This window comes from Ylistrum balloti, unplaced genomic scaffold (assembly GCF_031769215.1).
Source record: "Ylistrum balloti isolate Yb309-2 unplaced genomic scaffold, AGI_CSIRO_Ybal_v1 Utg369888, whole genome shotgun sequence".
NCBI classification, from domain to species: Eukaryota; Metazoa; Mollusca; class Bivalvia; order Pectinida; family Pectinidae; genus Ylistrum; species Ylistrum balloti.
The window spans coordinates 529,443-556,422 of NW_026782022.1; the positions used below are offsets into that span (position 1 = coordinate 529,443).

Genomic DNA, 26,980 nt, shown 5'->3' on the forward strand with positions numbered 1-26,980 from the left:
TGGTTGCAGGGCAGTTTTGAGCTCGTTAAATCAAATGAAAACTTAGTATTTTCACAATATTTTTCTTTACATCAAAATATCATACTATTACATCGCAATGAAAGACAAACGTTTTATTTTAATGGTTGCTGCGAGTAATAGCAAAGAATGTCAGGTATTCAGGATTTGTTAAAGGGAAGGGAGGGAACTGTCCGTATTCCGTCTCGGACTGTTCATCGTCGTCTTCCAACAATGTTGACTCTGCGGAAATATTTAATTCATTCTTCTAATCTTTATGGAATACAATGGTGGTCTTCCTCAGATACATGTAAAAATTAATTTGAGCACATTTTATTTTAAATGCACGGAGATCAGAAGGCACTTGTACAAATAGATGAAAAAAAGCATTTCTGACGTGGTATTGTACCACTGTGTAACATTATCAACTGTTCATTGAACGACGGTATCTTGCCGTGTATTTTCAAAAGGACTAATGTTATTCCTATTTTTAATCTGAAAGTAAACGTAACGAAGTCTCTAATTACAGACCAGTATCTCTTCTTTCTTTTTTTCTGAATTTCTTGAAAAGTTGGTTGACGTCCATTTTTCTAATTCTATAAATCCTCCCATGTGCGATGAGCAACTTGGTTTTATTCCAAAAAGGTCTACTGTTTTAAACCTTGCATATCTTATCGACCAGATTTCCAAAGCCTTTGACAAAAAGTTGAACTACGTGTTATTAATACTGATTTTCAAAGGCTTTTGACAAAGTAAACCACAAAATATAATTGCACACGTTAAAAACCGTATGGTGTAGAAGGTAGCATGGCATATTGGTTTACTACATATTTGAAAGACTGATTCCAGCGTGCTACTGTCAATGGGACAGCATCCAGTGGGTGTTAGGTAACTTCCGGTGTGCTCTGACGTTCCAATTATCAATGAACTGCCATTAGCCGTAACATTTTCTGATTTTTTTTTTATCTTTACCGACGAGAGCATTTTTTAAGTGCGTAAAACCACTGTCTGGGTGTGAGCAGCTACAGAGCGATATAGATAGAGTGTATGATTGGCGCCCTGTGTTTAAAATGAAAGTGAATCTTTAAGTGTTGCCAGGTCAATTTTACAAACAAGAAGAAACATATCAATTTAATTACAATATGAACGGTCTTGGTGTCTGGCAGATTTCTACCATGAGTTTTAGAACCCACATTAACTTTCCAAAGCAATGTGAATGCTTGGTTTTATAAAACGTACATGTACAAGGTTTATACAAATATCTGTTTTAAGGTCTTTATACATCAGTCTTGTGAGGAGTCAGAATATTGTTGTTAGATCTGCTCTCCTTCTTTAATTCACCAAGTGGAAATTGTCCAGCGCACATGTCGATTATAGTTCTATGTCTTACGTTGGCACTTGAAGACATTTTAAGTCCTTCTAGCTTGAATACAGATGGGCATTTTTAGGCTATATCTTTCTTTCAGGTGTGTAAATAGTGCTTTTGACTGCCCATATTTAATCAATGAAATATGTTTTTAGTCCTTTGTAGTAATCTGCGTTTAATTCGTTTCGATCAGTTTTACTGCGAGAAAAGTCGGATAAACGCGAGGAAGTACTTGTTTTAAACATGATTCGGTGCACTTTTAACACTCTTGATATTGCACTAAACTGTGATATGTATGTCAATCTCTGGCGGAGGTAAATTCAAAGAATATTTCTTACCATTATTTCCACATTATCCAAGAGTATCTTTAAGATGTGCTCGACGAATGTTTAAGGCAAGTAGGATGGACAGCAACTACTAGACGAATGTTTAAGGCACACAGCAAGGGCTGTAACTACTTGACGAGTCCTTGCTATGTGCCTTAGACACTCGTCAAGTGGTTACTGTCCTTACTTAATTTGTCAAGTAGTTAAAGGCCTTGCAATGTGCCTTAAAACCCTCGTCAAGTAGTTAAAGGTCTTGCAATGTGCCTTAAAACCCTCGTCAAGTAGTTAAAGGCCTTGCAATGTGCCTTAAAACCCTCGTCAAGTAGTTAAAGGTCTTGCTATGTTCCTTAAAACACTCGTCAAGTAGTTAAAGACCTTGCTTTGTTCATTAGAATACTCGTGAAGTAGTTACAGCCTTTGCTATGTGCCTAAGACACTCGTCAAGTAGTTACAATCCTTGCTATGTGCCTTTGACATTTGTGAAGTAGTTACAGTCCTGTTTTTGTTCTTCTTAATACGAAATTTGAGCATTCCCTTGCAGAATAGCGAAACTAATCTTTAAATGGCCAATCTCAGATGGTCGCTTGCCAGACATTTTTTTCTGATCAGTCCCAAAGTCAAACAGAAACAACTAGGAACCATGGGAAACCTACATGTGAAACTTGAGAGAGACCCAACCAAGTATTTTTTCAAAAATTAACAATAACAAACTTCATTGCAAAAATTCAAGAGGGCCGCCTCTCGGCCATTTTTGTTTCTCCGATAAGACCAAAATCAAACGGACACATCTACAGACGAAGGGGAACCAACCTATGAAATATAAGATCCATCTACCACATCTCAAGAAATAACGGTCACAAAAATTGTTGAAGAAAGGACGGGTCACTGGCCATTGACGTAGGGAGATTTGAATAGCCTAGAATCTGAGGCAGTGGCCGTCAACCAAACAGCAAACCTTGACGTCTATAACTTGAAGCCAATGCTGTGTTGTAATGTATAATAAAGTTGTTTCACGGAAAATTGTTCACTAAAACGGATGTGATACATTAGGTCATCACAAGGGTTAGGGAGCAACAATTTGTTCAATGGCTGGTAATAAGTAACCAGTGGCAAGTGAAAAATTTCAAATGTGAATCACAAAATTAGAAGCATTCATCATTTCACTGATGTAATTGATAAAGACAGGTTAAGTAAATATTTTCCTAGTCTTGGCTTTTTTTTCCCCCCAGTGGCAACAATTTTGATTTCAGTAACCACTTATTAATTATCTCACCTTTGTGCTACTGGGACCTGGATTCATAGTACCTCTTAATACAGCATTAGCCAAGGACCAATCACCAAACTTTTCACTCAATTGCCTTTCCTCAGTTTAAGAGCATAAATGTATATATAATTCATTCAGGTCACATGCCAACATCAATATTTGATATGAAGTGATTGATTTATAGAACACCTTGTATAAAAGAATGTCTTTACAAAAAATTAAAACAAAGAAATAAAAATACATGCAAATTTATTCTGATAACCGACATGTATTGAAATGGGGACTGCCAACTGAGATAACTACTGGTAAAAACCAAAGGGTGCCCCAAAATATTGATCAACATATTTTTTAAAAAATCCCAATTTTCAAGATGATTTGACACACTTTAACAAGATGAATGACATGCTTCAGAATGGTGTTATCGTTCATGAACACAAAAATGACAAATCAAGTTGTCTAAACAATCATTTTATTTGGATTTTAAATTCCAATATTTTCAAAGTTTCTTTTGATCTTAAAAAAATCTGTTCCTATATCTTCCATCAGAAGGTATATGCTGATTTCATAACAATAATTCTGCTACACTTCCTTCAGCCAAATCCAATAAAACCAGGGAAAACGCTCTGGGACTTTCTTATGCTTACAAAGCTTAACAAAAAGTCTCTTTGGTGGAAATAAAGTGAAGTCCCACACAATGTTATATGGAGTGACTTGTTAAAATTCAGCTAATTCCAAGATTTGATGCATAGTCAGTATAAGCCCATTCTGTACAGATTTCAAAATGACGACTCCTAACTTACCTGAACACAGTATGGAAAAACATTGTACTATACATCTAAAGAAACACTAACAAAAGGAAAGTGTATCCCCCCTCCCACAAACAAACTGCATTACCAAGAAGTAATCACATCTTAAAAGAGCTATAATTCACACATTCTCTGCTGAATTAAAACTGTTTTCCTCCATGAAACAGTCCAGACAATGATATATCCCGGTCTTCCATTACCTTAAGAACAAAGTCTTAGAAACTTCAGAAACTACTAGTGGTGGTTTATTTTTTTCGTCCATACAAATGTCACAAATGTCTTTAAATCCTTCATGAGATGGTCCACTTCTGTAGCGACCAGATGGCCGACATGCAACAACGACAACTGACAGACGACTCCAAATGAAACATGACTGATGAAAAATGCGATGATAAAATGAACGACAATGAAACAATATAAATGTTAAGACAAAGATCAACCCTCATCTTCTGCATCATCTTCTGCATCTTCTTCCACAACATCATCTTCATCACCCTCCTACAACAAAATTTAAAAAAAAAGAAAATGATACACTGTTAATCACTATTACATCTAAATACCAATGTCAAACATATACTCAAGGGATAAGAAATGCAGGGTGACATTATTTGCAATATCTTGCGAATGCATTGTTCAAAAACATGAAAAACGGTCAAGCAACTCTCTAGGTTACAATGCATATGGTCTTATATCGAATGTTGCATTATTGTATTGTTGACGATGTCTTCCGAGGAAAACACGAAACAAGAAAATCTCCTGCACAGCAGTGTTGGGTCATTGAGTTATACTGCGCGTCATACCATTTGGTAGTCTGCATAGACACACATCAATATTTTGATTAATTGCGGTTAGCTTAAACAATGGCATGACTGATGAAAGTTAAGAGGGGTCAGGTCACTGCGATGATCATGCAAGGTCAAAAGCAAATACAGGTTGTCAGATCCTCTGAACCCATGTTATCCCATTACTGCAGCAAAACAATCTCACATTCAAGCAGGATAATGCTTGGCTCCATGTAGCGATCTGTAGCGACTTTTTCACTAACAACAATATCCTCCCACTCGACTGGCCGCCATACAGCTCTGACCTATCCCCTATTGAGCACTTGTGGGACCAGCTGGATAGACAGGATTGACGACACCAGCTTCCCCCTATTACTCTGGCCCAACTGAGAGCAGCCCTCTTGGAAGAATGAGCCAACATCACAATGAGGAGCATAAACTCGCTCACCATCTCCATGCCCAGAAGAATCGGGGTTTAGGAGAGAGAGCAAATCGGGGACATACCCGGTATTGACTAGTCAGCCCCCACAATTAGTCTATTTCAATTTCAGAGTTCTCTTTCAATTCCCTTCAATTATTCCTAAATCACTTACAAGATACAAATCGCTGGTTTTGCAGTTTGTTCTATATGGATTAATCTTCATTCTTAATCATAAATATTGAACATTATACTCGACGTCTTGCCTAGAATCACCATCAAAGTTTACCCTGTGTTTCTTTATCCCTTTAGTATATTATTCAAGATTATTTTGGTATCAAGTCGTTTTTGACAAATTTCAAATGATGACTAGCAAAATTAATGTGTAAAATGGGAAGCATCTACATAGAGGTACATTTAAGTAAATCAACTGATTATTAAACCCTTCATTTTCTATATATCCTTGACTATGAAATCTAAAAATCACAAATCAAATCAAATTCTAGAAACATGCATTCCTCATCAGAACAATGTGCAGTAGAATAGGTAACAAGAAAACAAAGATCAGAGCCAAAATCATATCATTGGAATAACACTATATCCAGGTCGGAGGCTTTGGGGTTACCTACAGACCAATGAGAAAACCTCAGAAGCAGCAGATAACTCCTGACCCCTACACGGTGCTGTGTTGCCATGGTTACAGTGAATATCTTCTCAGTGAATGGATTATGGTTATTTTCATCATTTCTTTATTAACATCCTCAAAACCCTGCATTGAATTAAATTCTTAAATAATTTATTGTAAACTTTCTCGAACTTTTGAGAAACCTCAGCTTCAATAGAAGTTTTATGTTTTATTTCATTGAAATAAGGGAGTCTTTTTGGCAATATCTGCTCCCAGTAAAAGATATTAGCATAATGGAATTTAAAGAAAAACACATAAAATTCTTTATGTTTCTTCAGTTTTTTGTTTATATTGCAATGAGATTTCAAACTGAAAGCCAGTTACTTTTTTTAAAAACATAGCTCAACTGTCTTAAAGGCAAATTACACAATAAAAAAAATGAAACTAGTGTATGTCAATGATATCACATTACAAACATCGCCATTTCTAAACTATTTTAGTGCACTTACACGTGTTTTAACATTAAGACGAAAAACTGTCATAAGTGAAAGAATGGGCCTTAAACAAAAATGAAATTAACATGATGACAATTCCATCAGTGGTAACACTTGAAACAATGTGAAAAATCCAAAGAAATGAAAAAAAAAAAACTCCAGTCTGTTGAAGCTGAACTAGTGAGATCAGTTCTGTATCATTATAAGTAATTAGTTAGATCAGAGCCAAAATCTTATCAAGGGAGGAACACTGAATCTGGACGGAGGCCTTGGGGATACCTACAGACCAATGAGAAAACCTCAGAAGCAGCAGATAACTCCTGACCCCTACACGGTGCTGTGTTGCCATGGTTACAGTGAATATCTCCTCAGTGAATGGATTATGGTTGTTTTCATCATTTCTTTATTTACATCCTCAAAACCCTGCACTTAAATTCTTAAATAATCTATCATAAACTTTCTCAACTTTTGAGAAACCTCAGCTTCGATAGAAGTTTTATGTTTTATTTCATTGAAATAAGGGAGTCTTTTTGGCAACATCTGCTCCCAGTAAAAGATATAAGCATAAATGGAATTTGAAGAAAAACACATAAAATTCTTTATGTTTCTTCAGTTTTTTGTTTGTATTGCAATGAGTTTTCAAACTGAAAGCAAGTTCCTTTTTTTAAAGCATAGCTCAACTGTCTTAAAGGCAAATTACACAATCAAAAAATGAAACTAGTGTATGTCAATGATATCACATTACAAACATCACCATTTCTAACCTATTTTAGTGTGCTTACAAGTGTTTTAATCTTAAGACGAAAAACTGTCATTAGTTGAAAGAATGGGCCTTAAACAAAAGTAAAATCAACATGATGACAATTCCATCAGTGGTAACACTTGAAACAATGTGAAAAATCCAAAGAAATGAAAAAAACTCCAGTCTGTTGAAGCTGAACTAGTGAGATCTGTTCTGTATCATTATAAGTAATTAGTTAGATCAGAGCCAAAATCTTATCAAGGGAGGAACACTGAATCAGGACGGAGGCCTTGGGGTTACCTACAAACCAATGAGAAAACCTCAGAGGCAGCAGATAACTCCTGACCCCTACACGGTGCTGTGTTGCCATGGTTACAGTGAATATCTCCTCAGTGAATGGATTATGGTTATTTTCATCATTTCTTTTCTAAAGTGTGTATAAGATATAACCATTCTACATTCAAAGTGATATCAATAAATTTCTTGGTTGTCAAACTGCATATCTTTTTATGTGATCATTTGCTTTTATAAGCAAAATGATTCTGTTGTTCAATAGGAACTTGGCATCTTTTCATTACACTTCCTAAGGATGAGTCACTATTGGAAATCTTTTATAAATTCTGTTTCTCTTTAAGGTCTGTTGAATTTATGAAATCCTTTCTATCACCAAAGTAGATGGAATATCAGAAGCAAGTAACCCAGTTAATATCAATGATATACAAGGGGTCTCCTAGGCGTGTAGGACAATGATTCTCTTTTGTATTTTGGTGGAAAAACATGACAGGTAAAGATTTCATTATTGCCACATAACCTAACATAACATGTTTATAACAAAATGTTTAGTTTCAGCAATATCATGTAATGTTTACAAACACATAGGGAAGACTTCCAATCCTGCTGATTAGACAATAAATATTAAGTATTTACATTTCATTCAGAGTCTTTGGCAATGCATGACTATTATTTCACTTCTTGAAATGTAAAATTTTACATTAACAGCTAACATAGACATCCATCGAAGGAAATTGAAACATTGAGCGGTGCTGCTCATCTGTGAAGACCACGAATGATGGAAAGTTTTATCACTGCCACTCAATTGTGTTCTTTTTTAAATTCAAGTAATTTAGTTTTTCAACTTGTAATGAATGCTTTATTATCTGATTTTTGGTGTCCCTGCTTTATAATTCTATTCATAAATCTTTCATGAGAGAACGCCTTGGCCAGGATGATCAGGGTTAGCTGTTAATACAAATCACAAAACACAATATGGCCTACATTACAGTGTGTTACTATCTAACAAATTTGTTTATCTTTTAGACAATTTATCTAGAAAGTAAAAAGTGCTGCTGTATGATCAATAACCTAACACGATTATAGCCCATTTGCACAACTAGTTGTTTCCCTTTATATACAAATTTTAAATGCTGACCTCTTCTTCACCATCAAAATCCTCCTCTCCCTCCATAAGATCTTCATCATCCAAATCATCTACAAAAAATGTAATGCAGAAAACATTTCATGTAAGTAAGAAGAGATAAAAGTCAAACAGAAATGTAAGCAGCAAGACTTACAAAATGGATCAGAACTAGTTGAGTACATAACTAGGAAACAAGCCTCAATCATGAACTTCTCTGAGAGGGCAAGTTCAATCATCATCTCCTCTTGTAAGGAAAGCAGAACATATCTAAAGTGTGAACATATTTTTTCAAATAGAATTACTGTTAAAAGACGACATCATGTGCTGCTGAATACTCACGTTATTTAAGAGTTTCATGTTTTAAAATTCTTTCTGTCTGCATCAAATATATGATGAACTTCAATACTGATTTAATATCTTTATACATTAATACAACTTTCCAATCTTAACAGCAAAGATCTTTAAACTTACCCCCACCTTCCTCCTCCATTTCTGATGCCTATAAAAATTAATGAAACAATGTAGTCAGTTTTGTCACTCTTGTCAGATAAGTGCATTTTTCTTCTACACATTTCTTAAGGTAATATTCTAAAAACATTTCTTTTAGATAGTGTATTAATAAGTTGTTTATTTAGGTGTCTAGTAAGCAGTTCCACATAACAGTAGAAAGCACCAATTGCATATTAATGATCTTCACTTTTAAAATGGCTACAGTATGTGTCAAGTGTTGTGGTTCTCAAACACCCTGTGGGAGTAGAATGTCACTTGGAGTAGGGAATCAAGTAAGAACCTGTCTTCATCATGGAGACAAGTGTAGGGTAACATAATTATATGGCAGGTGTGAAAGCTCAAAGCTTGGTATAGTGATAAACAGCTGTTATGTACGTTCTACATTCTAGGTCATACAAGCTAACAAGATACAGCAACCAGTTACACTTCTAATGAAGGCTTGTTTATTTTTCAGATGCTGTAGCGGTTAAAAAATCAATGTTTCCTGGCTAATTACGCATTAAATATGAAAAAAAAATGGCATTTGACTAGTGTTGTTTAAATTAATTAAAAATGCAAGGGGTTGCCGTATGAGTCTATGACATACTGAAACTACAGTGTTTGTAACCATGAACGGCAATGGAAGCTCTGGAGATATATATGACTGAAACAAAAGCATGGCCATGTCAAACTTGGACTTGATGTGCACTAGAATTAAAACTCAATCGTAGTTAAGGCAAAGTCGCCGCGTTATAAGGTTACAGACTGAATGTTTCAAACCTTTGTCATTAAAGTTTACAGCTTTCTTAACCATCAGCATCAATATATTTACATCATAATATATACAGTACTTACTGTAGACAATTAGAACCTTGACTAGACCTGTACTATATTTTTCAACACAGCCCTACCAATTTACCGTCAAAACCAAATAATAACATAATTGTTGAATTAATTAACCACCTTTACAACACAAAGCAAGTGTAAAATAAATAGAAATTATACTAAATTTATTATGAAACTAAGGCTTATATAAAAGAAAAGTCAGGAGTCCAGCTGTGTAAGCTTTTAACAACAAATATCACCAAATAGCATGTTTATGGATTCAATTAATAATGTGTAATTAGAATGATTACTATCATTATAATAATATTATATAATAAAGTGTAACAAATAAACCCTGTGCAACCTACTTCATTGTATGAAAATTGTAAATATTTTTTCTCAATTTCAGCATTTTCTAAATTGAACCTTTCGATACATCTAAATGGTTAGTGATTTCCTTTTATTTCTGTGTTAGAAAACATATTTTGAGGGTAAATATACTACTGTGATAGTATTGCAATAGACTTTTTCGCAATAATATCAAATAGTAATTTTACTATAGCAATACTATCATGATAGCTGTTTTGTCCTCAATAGCCACGCCTACTTCTGTTATGAAATCTAAATCTTCCAACACTAATCGTCAAATTGTCAAAAAATTGACAGATTTTCAATTGTACTCAAAAAAGGTGAAAGCTCAGGTGATGAGCCAGTGTTTTAACTGTGTTTCAAGTGTGTGTGTTATTAGGAGGGGTTGAAACCTACAGCGTATGGGTGTCTGAGAACCATAACACTCAACACATCCTATATATCAAGTCTTAAGACAGACAATGATAAGCAAATCTAATACAATATTATATAAAAATAGGACATTTTATTAAAATCAAGGAAACATTTCATGAAAAGAACTTTTTCTTTCCTGGTTTTTTATAGGGGCAATTGAAATTCAGAAAGTTACATATAGTTTAAGTTTACAATCCTATTTTGCAGTGTTGGAAACCATCAGCAGTTCTGTTTATAACAACACAGTTTTCTTATTCATCATACCAAGTAGTATTGTAGAGGGTTTGGCCAGATATCATCCTTTAACACCTCTCCAAGCTCATCAGCACCAGCATCTCCATGATCTGTGAACCAACAGAAGAAGGATTCCTGCTCCTCCATATTCCTTTTTCTCCCTCCCTTACTCGGAGTACTGGACTTCTTTGTTAAATCCTACAAGTTAATGAAGATTCCAGATACATATTCTACGACCATTTTTCAAGCATTTGAAACTTTTCTATCATAAGATGAAAAAGGGAACCCAGAAGGTCTTGATGCCCACCATTGTTTAATCTTTATTTATTCTTCAAAAATTTGATCTTTTCCTTGTTTTCTTTCTTCTGCATTTGCTTTAAGTATATGAAATTTGCAAATTCCTCTCAAGTAATTATGACCTTAACTGTCAAATTCAAGAGAGTGGTCTTTCAGCCATTTTATTTTTCACTAATTTCAGATCAGTCCCAAAATAAAAAGGACACAACATACACAGTGCTGATAACCTGCATATGAAATTTGAAAAAAGGCCATCCAGTATCTCTTTAAGTAATAAAATTTTCATTCTAGATAAATAACAGACACCTTTCAGTGATTTTGTTTTTTTTCATAAGTCCCAGAATCAAATTGGTACAACTAGGGGCCAAGGGGAAATCTATATATTAAATTTGAGAAAGGAATTACTAATAAAAAACGGTGATAACAAACTTCAATTTTATATTTTCGATCATACTCCAAAACCAGTTACAGACACAACTTGGATCTATGTAGAACCTAAACATCAAGACTCAGAAATATCCTTCATGTGTTTCTCTAAAGACATTGCAATATGATAATCAAACTGTCACAAACCAAGATGGTCAGCTTTTGGTCTTTTTGTTTTGCTTATCACATCCAGTTGGGCAAACATCCTTCTAGTACTTCAAAAAATAGTGATTACAGATAGAAAACAGGCCATAAGGAAATTTATTCCCATAGTTATGTGCCATACAATTAACATGTGATACAAGACTCTTCTAAAAACAAATATACACATGGAAAATTAATAGCCTGTATCATAATTAACATGTGAAACCAATGGTTGATCACAAACTTGGTCAATCCATTTATTACTCTCTTTTTTCATATTGTTAGTATTACTTATTTGCATGCAACTCTCAATAATGTTCAAGTTTTAGAGTTTACTATCAAATAAGCATTCTCATTTCTCAAGTAACTCTAGCAACAAAAAGTCCTACTTTGCCAGCTTTCCATCTGATGGGTGTTGATTTCGATGAGGGCTCTCCAGTGTCATTTAGATGGAACTCTTTTGATATGACTTCATTCTCAAAGTACTGATTACCATCAAAGAACTGCAAAAGAAAGATACATTTAAGACTAATTTAGAGTTCTTTTTATATCAACTAGTCTAAAACAAACTCTGAAGAAAAACTCTTTGAATGTGGTAAACCTTCAGTCAGTCTGAACAAAACAGTACATCTGAATTGACCGGTAGGAAATCGCAAAATTCATTTTGTTCTTCATTACCTTGGATATTTTGACGAAGAAAGCATGTTAAATGTGTGCAAAATGTATTGGCCAAAGCTAGTGTTTACATATCGGTATGCAGAATGAGGATTGAGACTCAAAAGCTTTAGGTTAATTTTTATCAAAGATATCTCAATTGTGTTTATGAGGCATACCTGTGAGCCCTACAAATCATTTAGATGACAATACAGTCTTGAAGTGATTATCAAAATTTGTAATGAAACACTTGCTCTCTGACAATACACATCCGGACATTACATATACCAACCACTTTGATACAGAGTTGAGGCCTAAAGTTGTGTCAGCTGGCATGTGGACTATGAGACAGCAAGAGATGATAGTATATAACTTGGTAGTATCAATTGCTTACAACGGTCATTTACTGCACACTACCAGCAGGAGATGTAACCGATAAGACGACTGGCCATAAGGAGAAATTCTTGCAAAACCAATATCTTTATAAATAATTACATATTTTTACAATCCATCAATGTGTTCCACAAATTAATATTTACATTGCAATTGACACATAACTAGAAAGGATTCAAACTAACTAGAAAGAAAATGAGAGTTTTTATGGAAAAACAATCATATGATTGAACTACCCTCTGATTCAAACTGATCAGAGGTTTACTGTGGATCATGAAAATGGAGGTATTAATCCTATGGAATGCCCTGTGAGTTCACACACAGTCATCTCTGACTATATGAAGCACATCCCCTATCAGAATGAGCTACTATTATTGATGGCGAGCAAAGACATGATTTAATAGAATATCTGTCTTTATGCAAAACATTGTCTTCAAAGTCTTCATATTCGACACAAAATCTCAAGTTTCTGAAAGTCCTCAATACTTTTAACATCTTTTCAAAAATCATTTTGCAGTTCTGCTATGACCCTGCTTAAATACAGGTTAATATTTATATCTCAGCAGTGTCATATTTATTATATGTACTTGTACCCAGATACACATTTAAAAGTAACTGAAGTATGCTTTGAAATATTATACTCTTACTTACAAAGTTGATTTTGTAGCCAGACTTTATGTCTTCAAATTCCTGAACTTCAACCTTAGACAAGAACTGAAGAGCCTCCTCATCTTCTTCATTTAACAGTGCAGATACTTGAGGGTGATTAACAAACTTTCATTTGGTTAAGGAAACATCCAAATATAAAACAAAATTTTAAAAGATAAACTGAAAATGAATGACAATTTTACACATAAATATTAGAAAGACGTTGACAGAAAGAGTATCACTAACTAATTTAAGAATGAACAAAAATCTAGTCTCGTGTTTCTCTGTTTGTTTGGAAGAAATTTGAAAGATCCCACAGAAGTACTTACTTGATCGTGGAATAGCAGTTTCCTGAGTATTTACAAAATGACAAATTGTCAGATTTCATATAATGATGGATAATATATTTGTGTTCTGGACAGGATTTTACCAAACCTATTATCCCTTCTCACTGTGTATATGTATAAATTGATAAAGCTGAACTTTATACAAGAGATTCCACATGCATCTTGGCACCTACCATTGTTGGATCTGTTTTTGTTATTTCTCTTCTTTCCTCTTAGTTGTTTTCAATATATGGAGTTTTAAAAATTCTACTGAAAAGAATAATGCTGATATCGATAATGCACCACTGATGAACAGCCATTTGAATAGCCTCTACCATTGTAAAAATTAAGCACTAATCTCATTGTATTTGCCTGCAAAATGACAATTACTTCAGGGTTAGAAAAGGCTGCTCGTCTAGACGAGTCAAAGGTACTTGCAGACGAGTTATTTGTTTCAGCTACTTGTCCGGCGGGCGAGTGAAAATTGTAGTTCTGACTATTGAATATTCCATAATAAATGACGTTTATCAACTTAAAACACTCTTAAAACTGATTTAAATCCACTGATAGTCAATCAAATACATTGATGTAGTATCCTTCTTTACACCACGTGTCAAGATCCTGACTACACGAAAACCTATTACGTCACCACAAATGTTGTAAACAAGGTTGTTTTGTGTACGTAGTTACTGTCAAAAAGTTGATGTTCTCGCTCACGTTAACAGTGAATTAAATATGAGAAAAACTATAAAAGCAAGTGTTGAGTCCAAACATTTGATATGGAAATTGATAATAAAATTTGTGTTCATTAAATTATGTTCTGTTGCCTTTTTTCTTTGAGTGAGTGAATATTGGATTCCGGCAAGTGAATTTCAAGTTGCACTTGCCCAACGAACGAGTAGCTGAACATTTTTTTTTTTTCTAGCCCTGTACTTCATGAATAAATTTTATGGACGGGTTGGGATATGGCATGGCTTGTTGTCTCTGTCAATATCAAAGAAACTTCCTATGCCTTTATTGAAAACAACTATAAAACTTGTTTCCCATGTGTTCACAAGAAATAATTTTTGCAGTCCATTCATTTTTATATTCCAAAATTTAGATGAAAGGATACAACAGTGACCCAGAAATTAGGAATTTTTGCTATCAAGTCAGACCTCTTCTGGAAGTATGGCTGCCTTAATTTGTTGTATTTTTGTTCAACTTTAAGTATCTCTTCACTTGCTTGTTCATTTAAACGATCTATTTCATTCTGGACTTCATCTATTTGCTCGATTGCCTCCTGTTGTTCTTTATCTGCAAAGTGAAAAAAAACACAGAAAATTAACAACACAATCCAGAAGATTGACCCGTGTCCGTTACTCATGAATAAGATAAAATGTTTGGGCATATAATGTGCAATACTTGCTTGTGAGACCATATATATACTTGCGAAGAATCAAGTAGTTATTTGCATATTCTTGGTAAATCAGTTCCAGTCCATATCTATTTTATTTCATCCACTTCAAGCAAAGCTACATGGGTTCGTCCTAAAAAGCTTAAGTTTAATTTGTGGAATTTAATCTATATTAAACACACAATATTGCATTTGACCTATCTATAATACAATCAACATATCAACATGTGGTGGTTCTCAACTGTGCAATACACAAAGTAACTTTGTGACTGTTCAGTGGTCCAATTAGCAAAGCGGAAATTATCAACTCATACTTGCCAACTTTCCCAATTCAGTAAGTGGTTTCCCAATTTCTACTCCCAAGCCCTGTCTCCCGATATTCTGGATAATAATTTGGGTAATCTCCTAATTTCAGAGATCCCACTAGGTAGATCATAAGTTACCTTACTATATTTGTCAAATCTGTAAGGCTGACCTACTGGCTACTGAGGTAATTATACAGATAATTAAGTAGTTATTACCATGTTTATACTACCTATTCAGTCAAAAGAAATATTTAACGTGAAATTGATTTAAAAAACAATATCTTATGATGTAACGATGTACATGCATTTTTCAATAAAATAGTAGGCATCCTGAGCAAAAAATCAGACCAAAGAAATATTTCACCCGCTGAAAAGATGATGTGAATTTTAAGCATTTAGTTATTTTCTAAATATTCATCCTCCCCTTTCTCTAACATTTTAAATGATAGCTTAAAATTTCACAAGATGATTAATTGTATTGTTATTTCAATAAAAAAATCTTTCAGAAGCACCATACTTGGAAATACATGTCCTTACTAACAACAGAACAGTTAATCACAAATCCTAATATGCTATATTGTACAAGTTAAATAAATACTGAAAATTTTTATGATTAATTCCAACTAAATGCTTATCTGTGCAAAAAAAAATCAGATATTTTTTCATCGTGATACTACAATAAAGCATGCACTTGATCATTTTAAATTTATTTAGATGTACTGATTAAATATAACTTATTTTTCCATTGTGCGACATGCAAGGTATCATGGGGAGTCAAAAATGTTGCGAACACACTTTTCTCCCCCTGAGAATTTTAAAAAGTTATTATGTTTGTGTACTTTGCTAATGTTTAAAATTGGGAATAGAAAAGTTGCTGTAATTGATTGAGTGGTAGTCTAAATAGTGAGTTTGTTTATGAATTTCTGAGAAATACCGCATTCTTATTCTTCAAATGTTAATAATGCAAAAAGAATGATGGGACAACACCATAAGAACTGAAACTTGTAATGAAAAACTTGCAAAGACAACAATAGAACTAAAACATTGTAATTTTTTACAATGAAAACTAGTGTCATTTTTCCCCGGAAGGAAAATAACGTTTTTGTTTCCAAATGATAAAAATTTTGACTACAATACATGTTTAAGGATTGATAAACTTATTTCATGTTACCATTACCAGGGGTATGGAAAAAATATTTTAAACCACTACGCACAGGACTAGTGGGCTGAAAAATTTACTTGTCCAAATTCAGCTATGAAATGGCGACTTAATCAGTGAGGATGTGACGTGACTTTTTTTTCTATTTCATTTGAAGTTTTAGTAAAAAAAACTATGCAGATATGGCTGCTTTGCGTCAGACATTGTGCGCTACTTAGGCCTAGCTGTAGTGTTTATTTACATCCTAGCTGTAGTGTTTATTTACATCCGACTGACTAGGTGCTGCTTAAATATAGACCGGTGTATGTTTGTACCACCAGTGACCACCTGACATCAGTATGACAGCGGGAAAATGACTAAGGTATTCCAAATGCTATATTTGATGTCACAGGAATTCCAGTGTAATCAAAAGTTAGAGTGCAGACTGGAATATTTTGTTTTCGAAGTACCGTAAACACGTTTGTTTTAAATTTTCTTTACATTTTCATTGAAATTTAAGTGGTAACATTAATATCGTAGGAAAAAAGTACTCGTCCGATGGACAGCAGACAAAGATAAATCTGGATGTCCGAGACAATTTTCACTTGTCCACAACGACTGCTTTTTCGGACCCCTGATAACATGAATTTTCTTAAGACATTCTTGGAAGTTTTGAAAATATGACCAATAGCCAGAGAATAGCCAGAGAAGCCTCCATTTGTTGAACTTTTTCCTTTTAATGAATTGATCAAAAATTATTGTTTAAAATATTGTCAATAAGCATTGGTGCCGAGCAGAAATCTTGAGCGTTTCAAAATAGTTCTGGTACTTGTGAAAGATTAGAGCAATGAATAATTTTCAGTCAACATCATCAATAACATTAACTAATCAATTTTAAGTTAAAAGAGCGATAAAAATGTAGGGTACATTCTGTTTCGAAAGCTACTGGGATCCCTAGCACCCACAGAAATAGCTTACTACAAACCGGAAGTTGGTTGCACGTGTAGTTGTGACGTCATTTATCGGCATCAATTTTAGAACCGCACCGGTTGATTTATACACGCTACATTTTATTTCTAGAATTTGGCTAAAGAAAGAAATCCACCAAACATAAAATTATCAATGTCTTGACATGTATGCAACAGAAACAAATGACTGAAACACAAGTTGGGAGCGCAGCACAATACTAGGAACACAAATACGCTACCAAACAAAAGATTTGGTTTGCACATGGCGGTCCTTTCAGCATGTTGGGCCACTGAAATGAGCTGAAACTTCACCACAAATGTAATGAAACTACATTCCACGGCATTTATAGATAACTTAAATTGTATGCATTCAGAAATAAAACTATCACCTGCTTGTTCGTCAGCGTTTTCATGATTGTTTTTAGCGTCAGGCTTGCTGACTTTCGCTGGAGTCGCCATATTTCAGGAACACAGAGGCTGGGCATGCGCAATGGAAATTGAAATAGCCCTGCGCGCGAAGGCGAAAGTGTATCATAAATAGTAATTTATAAACATTAAAAAATGTGTCTTGGTGAGTAACAATTTCTTATGAAATTCATTTGAATATATTTATATGTATATTCTTTAATATGATAGCATTGATTTATTTGTGAACACTGGAAAACGTATAACGATTTAGAAAATAACTTAATGTTCATTATGGACTGTTTGTGTCTTACGCACTTGGTAGAATGATATTCTTCACTATAATACGAAGCGCACCAGTTTTTAATTCGAGTTCTCTTCGTGTGTATTAGTTTATTTTATCATTTCCTGTTTCATGTCTTCTACTTAATGTTTTAGGAAGAATGTGTAGATACTGATCCATCTTTAACTCTTCGTTGTCGAAACAAAGAGATATGATGGACGATTTACCTCCCCTAACACATAAAGACAAGCCTTGCTAAGGATAGTCTCTAACTCGATATGTTACACTTTGACAGACACATTTTATTTAATTTATGAAAACAAGAAAAGTGATCATGTCTCGTTATTAAATAAAATGTCATCATTTAAGTCTATTCAAACACATTTTTGATTAATTATAGGCTACTGGGCATGCTAAATAGCACGATGAACAAGACAATTTTAGACGCTGTATGTGCCAAATAAGAATAAGCTGTAATTCACATTTCTCCGAACTTTGAACGTCCACAAATTGTCGTGATATTTGAGTATGGCCAGATGAATTTGCCAACTGCCCGTTATCTTGATCCGAATTATATAGTTTATTTGCCCTCTAAATAATGAGTTATGTTACCAAAATTCGCCGCATATTACATCTCAATACATTTCTTTATATACAAAGAAAAAATGAGAGTATAACTGGTTGACTTATCGAGGTCATAAAGCCGGAAAAAAATTCTAACCTAAAGTTGGCAGACGGTCAGCCAATGGAAGATTTCAACTAATTTAATAAACCTCCCTAATTCCATATGCATGTAAATTAAGTACCAATCTTCTATGCCAAACACGGTCAAATGCTTTCGATATATCACAAAAAATTAGACAGGTGTGTTTTTTTTTCGAGAGAGAGCAACACATTTTATGGTACATTTCAAACAATTGATATACGGTTGAATGATGCGACATAAAACCAGATTGTTTTTCATAAAAAAGTAGGTGGTCAACAAAAAAAAATTGTAAAAATACTTAAACACAACTCTTTCAAAAACTTAACCAATACACGATAATGATGTAATCGGGCGATAGTTTGTCACCAAATGCCGGTCTCCTTTTTTTAAAAAGAGGTAAAACAATTCATTTTTTCCAAATAACAGGGAAAACATTTTGGCTCAATAACATATCAAACAGAATTGCCAAGACTTAAATATAGAATTTGCCGTGAACTTCAACATGTGATGGCTTATGGAATCATAACCGGATGCTTTACCTAATTTGAGGATTTTCAAAATATCACAAATTTCATCACATCGGATAGAGGGATTCAAGAAGAAACTCAGTTCTGGAATCAGAAGTTGATGACGGGACATCTTTTTCATCAAAGGTTGAAATTGAAAGAAGAAAAAAAAATATTGAGAATATTAGATTTTTCAGTATCGCCCAGTTCAACATTTCCATGCCTCACCATCCCCTGGGTGCCAGTCTAGATAGCCAGCACGTCAATTTCAAGATCTTGTACTGGACTGTTCAATTCTGGACGTCATGCTTGAATCATAATTGTAATAATAGTTACATACTGTGATGTAATACTAATTTTGCAATCTTTTATACGTGTGATTGCATACTTTAAACATTTCTACGTTTGCAGTTGAATAATTTTGTAGATTATTTTACAGTCGGTAAAGCAGCATAGCAAACTTGTATAAATGATGTAAGGACGATTTTCTTTCTTGTCGGTGTAGTTTTCTCATACTTAACTATTTTGTATACTTTTTAATATGCTAATTTGAAGGCAGTTAAACCAACATCACATGAATAATATTTACACATCAGTTCGCTTATGCATTGCCTTCATATGTGTCTGAGGATCATTCTGTAGTATGCTGTCAGACTTGACTTGATTTGAACCACTCTTATATTTCTAACTTGAACGGAATGTTTTACCAACTAAGCATTACGCCTTTTAAATGTGGACATTTATCATAATAATGTTACAGTTTCTGTTTATTTAAATTTTATACATTTGTATGTTTTATTGTGATCCAACTTTAATTTGGCCGGGCGGATGTTATTTATATGATACATATGTAATTGAAAACCACACAAATGTGACATGTTATAATACAGGGTTGTTATTTCTAGTGTTATGTTTGTTGAACTACCGGAAAGGAGATTAAAATTTTGTTAATAAAAAAATTAGTGAATGATCAGACGACTTGTGTTATCCTCTCTCATTGCCAAGCCCCATACACCCTAGTAGTGCCTTATTGAAAATGATTAAATATGCTATAAACTAATTGGTTTGAATTCTTATATTTTATCAAAATCACACTGATAAACATGGGTACACCATATATGATAATGAGGAATTAGAAATTGCACAAAAGGCATATAAGTGACACAATACGAGGTATGACGGGATGTGTTTGCTAGAGCACGTGTAGAAATACACTACACGACAATACGTGTAATAATGAATGATACAAAAAGGAATAGGAGGTCAGTATAACCATAATGTGTCATTAAAGCAATTAAAGCTGGTATAAGTAAATCATATTTACTATATCTACTAAATATACAATAAAGTAAAGTTAAGATATAAATAATGAAATTCCTGAAAGACTAATTATGTTTGTGACATTCATTTCTGGTGTGTGTATTTTTCATTTGTTTTTGTTTTCTTTTATTATTGTTTTGTTTTCGTTTCGTTTTGTGTGGGGGGTTTTTTGGGGGGAAGGGGCAGTGGGGGATGGGGGGGGGGTTAAATAAACATAAATATACATTCTTTATTGAGATAACATTTTACCAGACCAGACATTATCTAGTCACCTGCGATAACTGGTCTCGGCTTCTCTTGTCACTGACAATAGACCTACAACCATGGTGTCACTAGCTGGGATAAATAAAAGGACAACCACGACTAGAATAAGTTAATAAAAAGGGTGTTGTAGTATTGGTGGCAATATAGATAATAGATCTACAACCATGGTGTCACTAGCTGGGATAAATAAAAGGACAATCACGACTAGAATTAGTTAATAAAAAGGGTGTTGTAGTATTGGTGGCAATATAGAAAATAGATCTACAACCATGGTGTCACTAGCTGGGATAGAACGTGCAGCTTAATTGTATCATAACTGATGAGTGAGAAATCGGCGACGTTTAGATTCCAAATTCAAGACGGAAAGCACTAGCCTGTAGTAGTTTTAGTTCAATACGACTTTTCTTCATTTTTCTGGTATTTCTCCAAGTTTGTGAAGCTATTTTTGAGCTCAGGATAAGTGTTTTCGGATCATTTCGGATTATTGCATTGTCAGCTAAAATAACATTTAAGACCAGGAAAATCTTCCCATTGCTCAAGGCTGCAAGTCTGAAAATCTGAAAAAAACACATATCCAAGATGTTTTTTATGATGATTAGCATTTGAACGAACAACTCATTGAACTGACCTGCCATAATTTGACAGAAAGTCTGAAGAAGAAGAAGAAGAAGATAACACATGTTAAAGATATTTTTTTTGATAATTAGCATGTGAATAAACAACACATTGAAATTACCTATACCTGAAAGTCTGAAGAAGAAGAAGAAGAAGAAGAAGAAGAAAAGCAGAAAAAAAAGATACACATATCCCAGATATGATTATTAGCATGATGTGGATATCACCACTCATTGAAATTACCTAGTTAAATTTAACAAAATAGAAAATAGATTTTATGTCGAAACAGGCTGTTGCACATCATATTTGTTTAAAATCATATACACTATATGTACTATAGCGTAAATCTTAAGAGTCTGAACATTTCGATGTATGCGCGACGACCGATATAGATAGCATGTGCCTTCTAGGAGTTCTTTTATTCACTATGCACATTTTTACACTAGCTTGCCTAGCTTTATATACACAAATGATTTGTGAAATCTTAAATGTGTATATATGCATGAGGGCTAGACTTTTGACAACTCGCGTACATAGTTAAGACAGGCTGATCAGTGATACACCATTATATAGTACTAATATAGTTTGAACTGTAGTACTGATATAGTTTAAACCTTTGATATATCACATAAACGATCAAATGCTCTCTATTCTATCTGATCATGTTCCATGTGTAAAAAAAAACCCGAAAGATATGTGGGAAAGGTGATGACGTCAGTAAAATAGACAACCTACAGTTTTCCTTTAACAGACCTAGGCGTACGCTAGAGTGACGTATATATTGTTTCAGCCAATCTAAAATCTACATGGCTATATCATATCTCCTCATACAGATAGTGTGATTTATTACCTTATGTACCGCCGCATACGGTAAGCCCATCTGACATTTATTTGTATTTAACCGAATTAATTTTTATACAACACACACACACACACGACATCGGACAATGATTAAAGATAAGATATTTATCAAAATATTGAATAATTTCCATACCATTTACTTTTCCTTAAATAAGATGTATTTCAAAGAAAGATATATGACCATGAGTAAAAAACAAATATATAGATATCTTACATTCTCCATGAGGCATATAGTTTATTTTTTAACTATATATATATATATAATACATAATAATAATATATTATAAAGTGAAACATAAGTTCCACGCTGTCACAAGTAGGCAAACAAGAACAAACAACAGCTTCCGAAATACACACTTTCATAATATATATATATATGCAGCTCGCACATAGCGAAGACCGTCGATAAATGACTCTAACTTACACTTTTGTGAAGAATTTGATTTTTCTAAGCACATGTGCTATTGTTAAAAATATTCACCGAATAGAAAGAGGATCATGTTTTTTTCCGGGATTGTATAAGACCGAAATAGTTTGACTCTAAATGACAATTTCATGCTGATTGTCATTTTAAATTACTTGATTTTTATTTTTTTAATGATTATGCTCATTCCAAAACAAACACAAAACCGTCAATAGGGCTACCAAGAGCGGGAAATAAAGCAAAAAGAAATGGAAAAGGCATGTCAGAATTACGTGTCTCGGCCACTGTTAGTAAATAACACTAAACTGCTGTTTTATGGTAGATACCGAGGCCAGGATGATATTTTGTACTGACCTTGACTCAACTTAAAAGATAAATTATTCAAAGCAGAGTTCGTACATGGTTTACGTGTACTTTTTGGTCTGTCAGTGTATCGTTCGGAACAACTAAAACGGGTCACCTTAATCAGTATTCAGATCAACTTCATGTGTCTGGGGCGCTACTAATTTTATCTAGCTTACTTTTGTTCTATATTTTTATCAATATTCTCAATAAAAATTAGCACGATCAGTAAAACCTACAAATTAATGAACATAATCAGTAAAATGTAAATGTTAACAACAACATAATAGATATAAATATTGACATTAAATTATCAAGTAAGAGACAAAATGGTCGGATTTTCGGTCTTGTTTTGGAAGGTGTTAGTTCTAAGCTGACTATTCATTCTTCAAAACACCTTACACATCTACACGTATCCTGAAATTCAGCAGGTTCACATCGGTACAATTGGCAGTGATTAAGATAATGACAAGGAAAGTATGAGCTAATACAAAGTCTGTTGACAGGATTACAAGTCATCGAACAGGTATTTAATGATCGTCAGATGCCGTCATATTGAATAAGATATGGAATGCTAAATACTTTTATATATAAAATCTAAGAGTTTGGTATCTACTTTAACATTAAAATATGTGTATGTTGATAAGGCCAGGTTACTTCTATATGTTAACATTTAGTAACTGTACAGAACAGATATCCTGTATTTTATATAATCATTTATTTAAAATGAAAATGCTGTAAAGAATTTCTCCTAAAGATGGTCTTTTACAAGTAAACCCGCAATAGGCGTCAAGTGTCAGTAACAAAAGGCCGAATGGACCTGCATCGCTCACCTGGATTTTCATATATACATTTACCTTCAAGTCATTGACATTTAAAGTCTTAGTTAATTAGAAGATATCGTTAAAAGTTTGTAGTAAATGTTATCCCAATGACCCTGAATTTTGGACAAGGCCATTTCTTTCGCAAACGTTTTCGGTTGACATCACAGGAACCTACCAGCCAAATATGATGATTCGAAGCCGTATTCTAAATAAGAGAAAGACGTTTGAAAGTTTAAACAAATTTGACACCTATTACCTGGAACATGACTCAAATACATATCTATGTGCAGAGTTTGTCAGGATGCCTACCAGGTACAACTATTATGGTTCTAGGTCTTTTGCTTAATCAGATTTTTTTAAGGTTTTAAAATATTTGACCCTTGTGATACTGAATTTGGGTCAAGATCATTTCTTTTCGAAATCTTTGCCGGGCTTCATTCCAAGAACCTACATGCCGAATGTATTGATAATTGACCTTTTGGTAGCCAAAAAAAGTTGTTCGGAAGTTTGAACAAATATGACCACCAGGATCTTGTTCATGGATCAAGGTCATTTCAAGGGAAACTCAGACTTCCGTTAGGAAGCTGTCGGCCATATAAGGTAACTTTTAACCTTTGGTTATTGAAAATAATTTTTTCAAAGGAAAATATTGACAAGGGACTGACAGATGGGTGGAGGAAAGGACGGGCGGAACAGAGGACGACATACAGACAGTCGAGTGGACGGATGGACAAACAACGGACGATGTACACTGCATGAACTCACTTGACCCTTTGGAACAACGGGTGAATTAACATTGTAACGATAAATTGTGGGGAAAACAATCGAAATAAATAAAATATGTCAAATCATGACCAAAATTCTTTAAGGATACCATTGAAAAAGTACAAGGAGAGTAAGACCAGATATTCCAAGGAAAGAAATGGGATATTTCCAAAGGATATGTCTACTCTGAAACTTCCACAGAGCCTCTAGTGATCAACATCACTGGAGTCACTATACAAAAGGTTTATTTGTCTGTTTTCGACACCTTAAATGACAATCATGATATTGGAAACAAGCTACGATATATCAACTGCGTGTAAACACCATTGGTTGAGGAAACAGGATCGTTACTACATTCACAATCAGGAAAAACAAAAGGTTCATTATACAGTTTGATGAGGAAATATGTTGCAGTTGAATTCGATGCTGGAAAAAATCGAGGTAAGTGATTGGTGTAAAAGAATGCAATGTCAATGATGGTATGAAGGAGTTACATGGTATGTAACCAGACGTCATTAATATGTTAACGTGATATTCAAGTACTTGGCAATGTCTTTGTTCCGATATGCTCCTGGCTAGGTACAACCTACATTCAGTATGCATACAAAACAAGTCAGCCAAGAGAGGGAAACAGTCATTTCCGATGCATATGCTGATAATCTGTTAGAAGTTCTTGCTACCAAACAACAGAAGCTTTTCAAAGCACTTTCCCATTGTGTTTGTTTGAGAGGCCATAAAAATAACATCAACTACTGAGCAATATTGACATTGAAATTGTATATCATAGCTTTTTTTCCTTGTTACACAAAGATATTTTCTCTACCGTACACAATTATTTATTATGCAAATAATAGAACGAAATGTTTTCAATCTTTTAACATTAATGGATGAACCCACATGATAACTGGGATAGTTTCAGACAATCACAATACAACATGTAAGAAAACACTGCCAAATATATAACAATGATTGCTTTCCATAACAATGTTATATTATTGTTTAACATGTTAATTGTTTTTCTTATTTATACCCTGAATAAATCGTTTAATTCAACAAGAGTGGCTTTGAAACGAAACCGATTGTAAGTGTAAGTGTGTGTTGTAAGTCTGTGTGTGTTGTAAGTCAGGGTGTGTTTGTAAGTCTGTGTGTTGTAAGTCTGTGTGTGTGTTGTAAGTCTGTGCGTGTGTTGTAAGTCTGTGTGTGTTGTAAGTCTGTCTGTGTGTTGTAAGTCTGTCTGTGTGTTGTAAGTCTGTGTGTGTGTTGTAAGTCTGTCTGTGTGTATGTAAGTCTGTGTGTGTGTTGTAAGTCTGTGTGTGTTGTAAGTCTGTGTGTTTGTGTAAGTCTGTGTGTTTGTGTAAGTTTGTGTGTGTTGTAAGTCTGTCTGTGTATGTTGAAAGTCTCTGTGTGTTGTAAGTCTGTATGTGTGTGTTGTAAGTCTGTGTGTGTTGTAAGTCTGCGTGTGTTGTAAGTCTGTCTGTGTGTTGTAAGTCTGTGTGTGTTGTTAGTCTGTATGTGTTGTATGTCTGTGTGTGTTGTTAGTCTGTATGTGTTGTATGTCTGTGTGTGTTGTAAGTGTTTGTGTTGTAAGTCTGTGTGTGTTGTAAGTGTGTTTGTGTTGTAAGTCTGTGTGTGTTGTAAGTCTGTGTGTTGTAAGTGTGTGTGCGTTTTAAGTCTGTGTGTGTTATAAGTCTGTATGTTTACCTTTGTGTACTGGATACTGTATTGTGAGAATTTGATTCCAATTGTTTTTTTTCTGCGTATTTTTCGATTTTGTGATGAATGTGAATTAAAACAGAAAAACCCCCATTAAACAATGAAGCATGAACAAAAGGCTGACAATGAAGTAGGACAGGATGATGTAATGTTCTGAAGTCGTATATGCGTCATCTACCAGTTCTTGCGGCTATCTCAATATCACTTAGGTCGTCCTATTTCTCTTGTGGAATGTAGGTTTATGTTTATGAGGGTATCAATTGTGTTGATACTATTTCGAGTGTCTTAGAAGTGTCAAACTACAGTATCCCTGATATCAATTTTGAACCTTAATTTCACATTTCTGGTGTAACATTGGATGAAAGGCATTATCATCGGGAATATTTATTATAAACCATATCATCTTCTACAGCATCATGTTTTATGTTTCAAATTGAGTCGAGTGTATGTTTTGTGTAGAATCACGTTTTGTTTGGAAATCATGTCAATTGCCGCGGTCTCTGTAGAAGTTCTATATGATATTGTAAAATGCGTTACGTTGAAGGACGTGGGCGTCACAGCAGTGTTTGACAGATTAAGCCCCTAGGGATACTTGATTGATAACTTTTAGGGGAAAACAATTTGTCACACGTGGTAATCGTAGGCATATTTTAGTATCAGTTTTATACATATGTCTGAGTAAAATTTGA

The 26,980-nt window shown here is 34.1% G+C and overlaps 1 protein-coding gene across 1 annotated transcript; it reads right to left on the reverse strand.

Annotated features, from left to right (window-relative positions):
* Nucleotides 1-3,185: 3,185 nt before the first annotated feature.
* On the reverse strand, nt 3,186-17,722 carry LOC132546368 (protein SET-like). The gene is made up of 8 exons (XM_060210082.1): nt 17,653-17,722; nt 14,571-14,752; nt 13,134-13,256; nt 11,825-11,938; nt 10,599-10,766; nt 8,709-8,736; nt 8,250-8,308; nt 3,186-4,257 (listed from the first exon to the last, which is right to left on the reverse strand). The coding sequence occupies exons 1-8, from the start codon at nt 17,720-17,722 to the stop codon at nt 4,195-4,197; spliced, it is 807 nt and encodes a 268-aa protein (XP_060066065.1). The 3' UTR covers nt 3,186-4,194.
* Nucleotides 17,723-26,980: the final 9,258 nt, after the last annotated feature.

Coding starts and splice junctions, on each gene's coding strand:
- LOC132546368 (XM_060210082.1), bottom strand. CDS start 17,722: ATGGCGACTCCAGCGAAAGTCAGCAAGCCTGACGCTAAAAACAATCAT. Junction 14,753..17,652: donor AAACGCTGACGAACAAGCAG/GTGATAGTTTTA, acceptor TTCACTTTGCAG/ATAAAGAACAACAGGAGGCA. Junction 11,939..13,133: donor CTGGCTACAAAATCAACTTT/GTAAGTAAGAGT, acceptor TTTCTTTTGCAG/TTCTTTGATGGTAATCAGTA.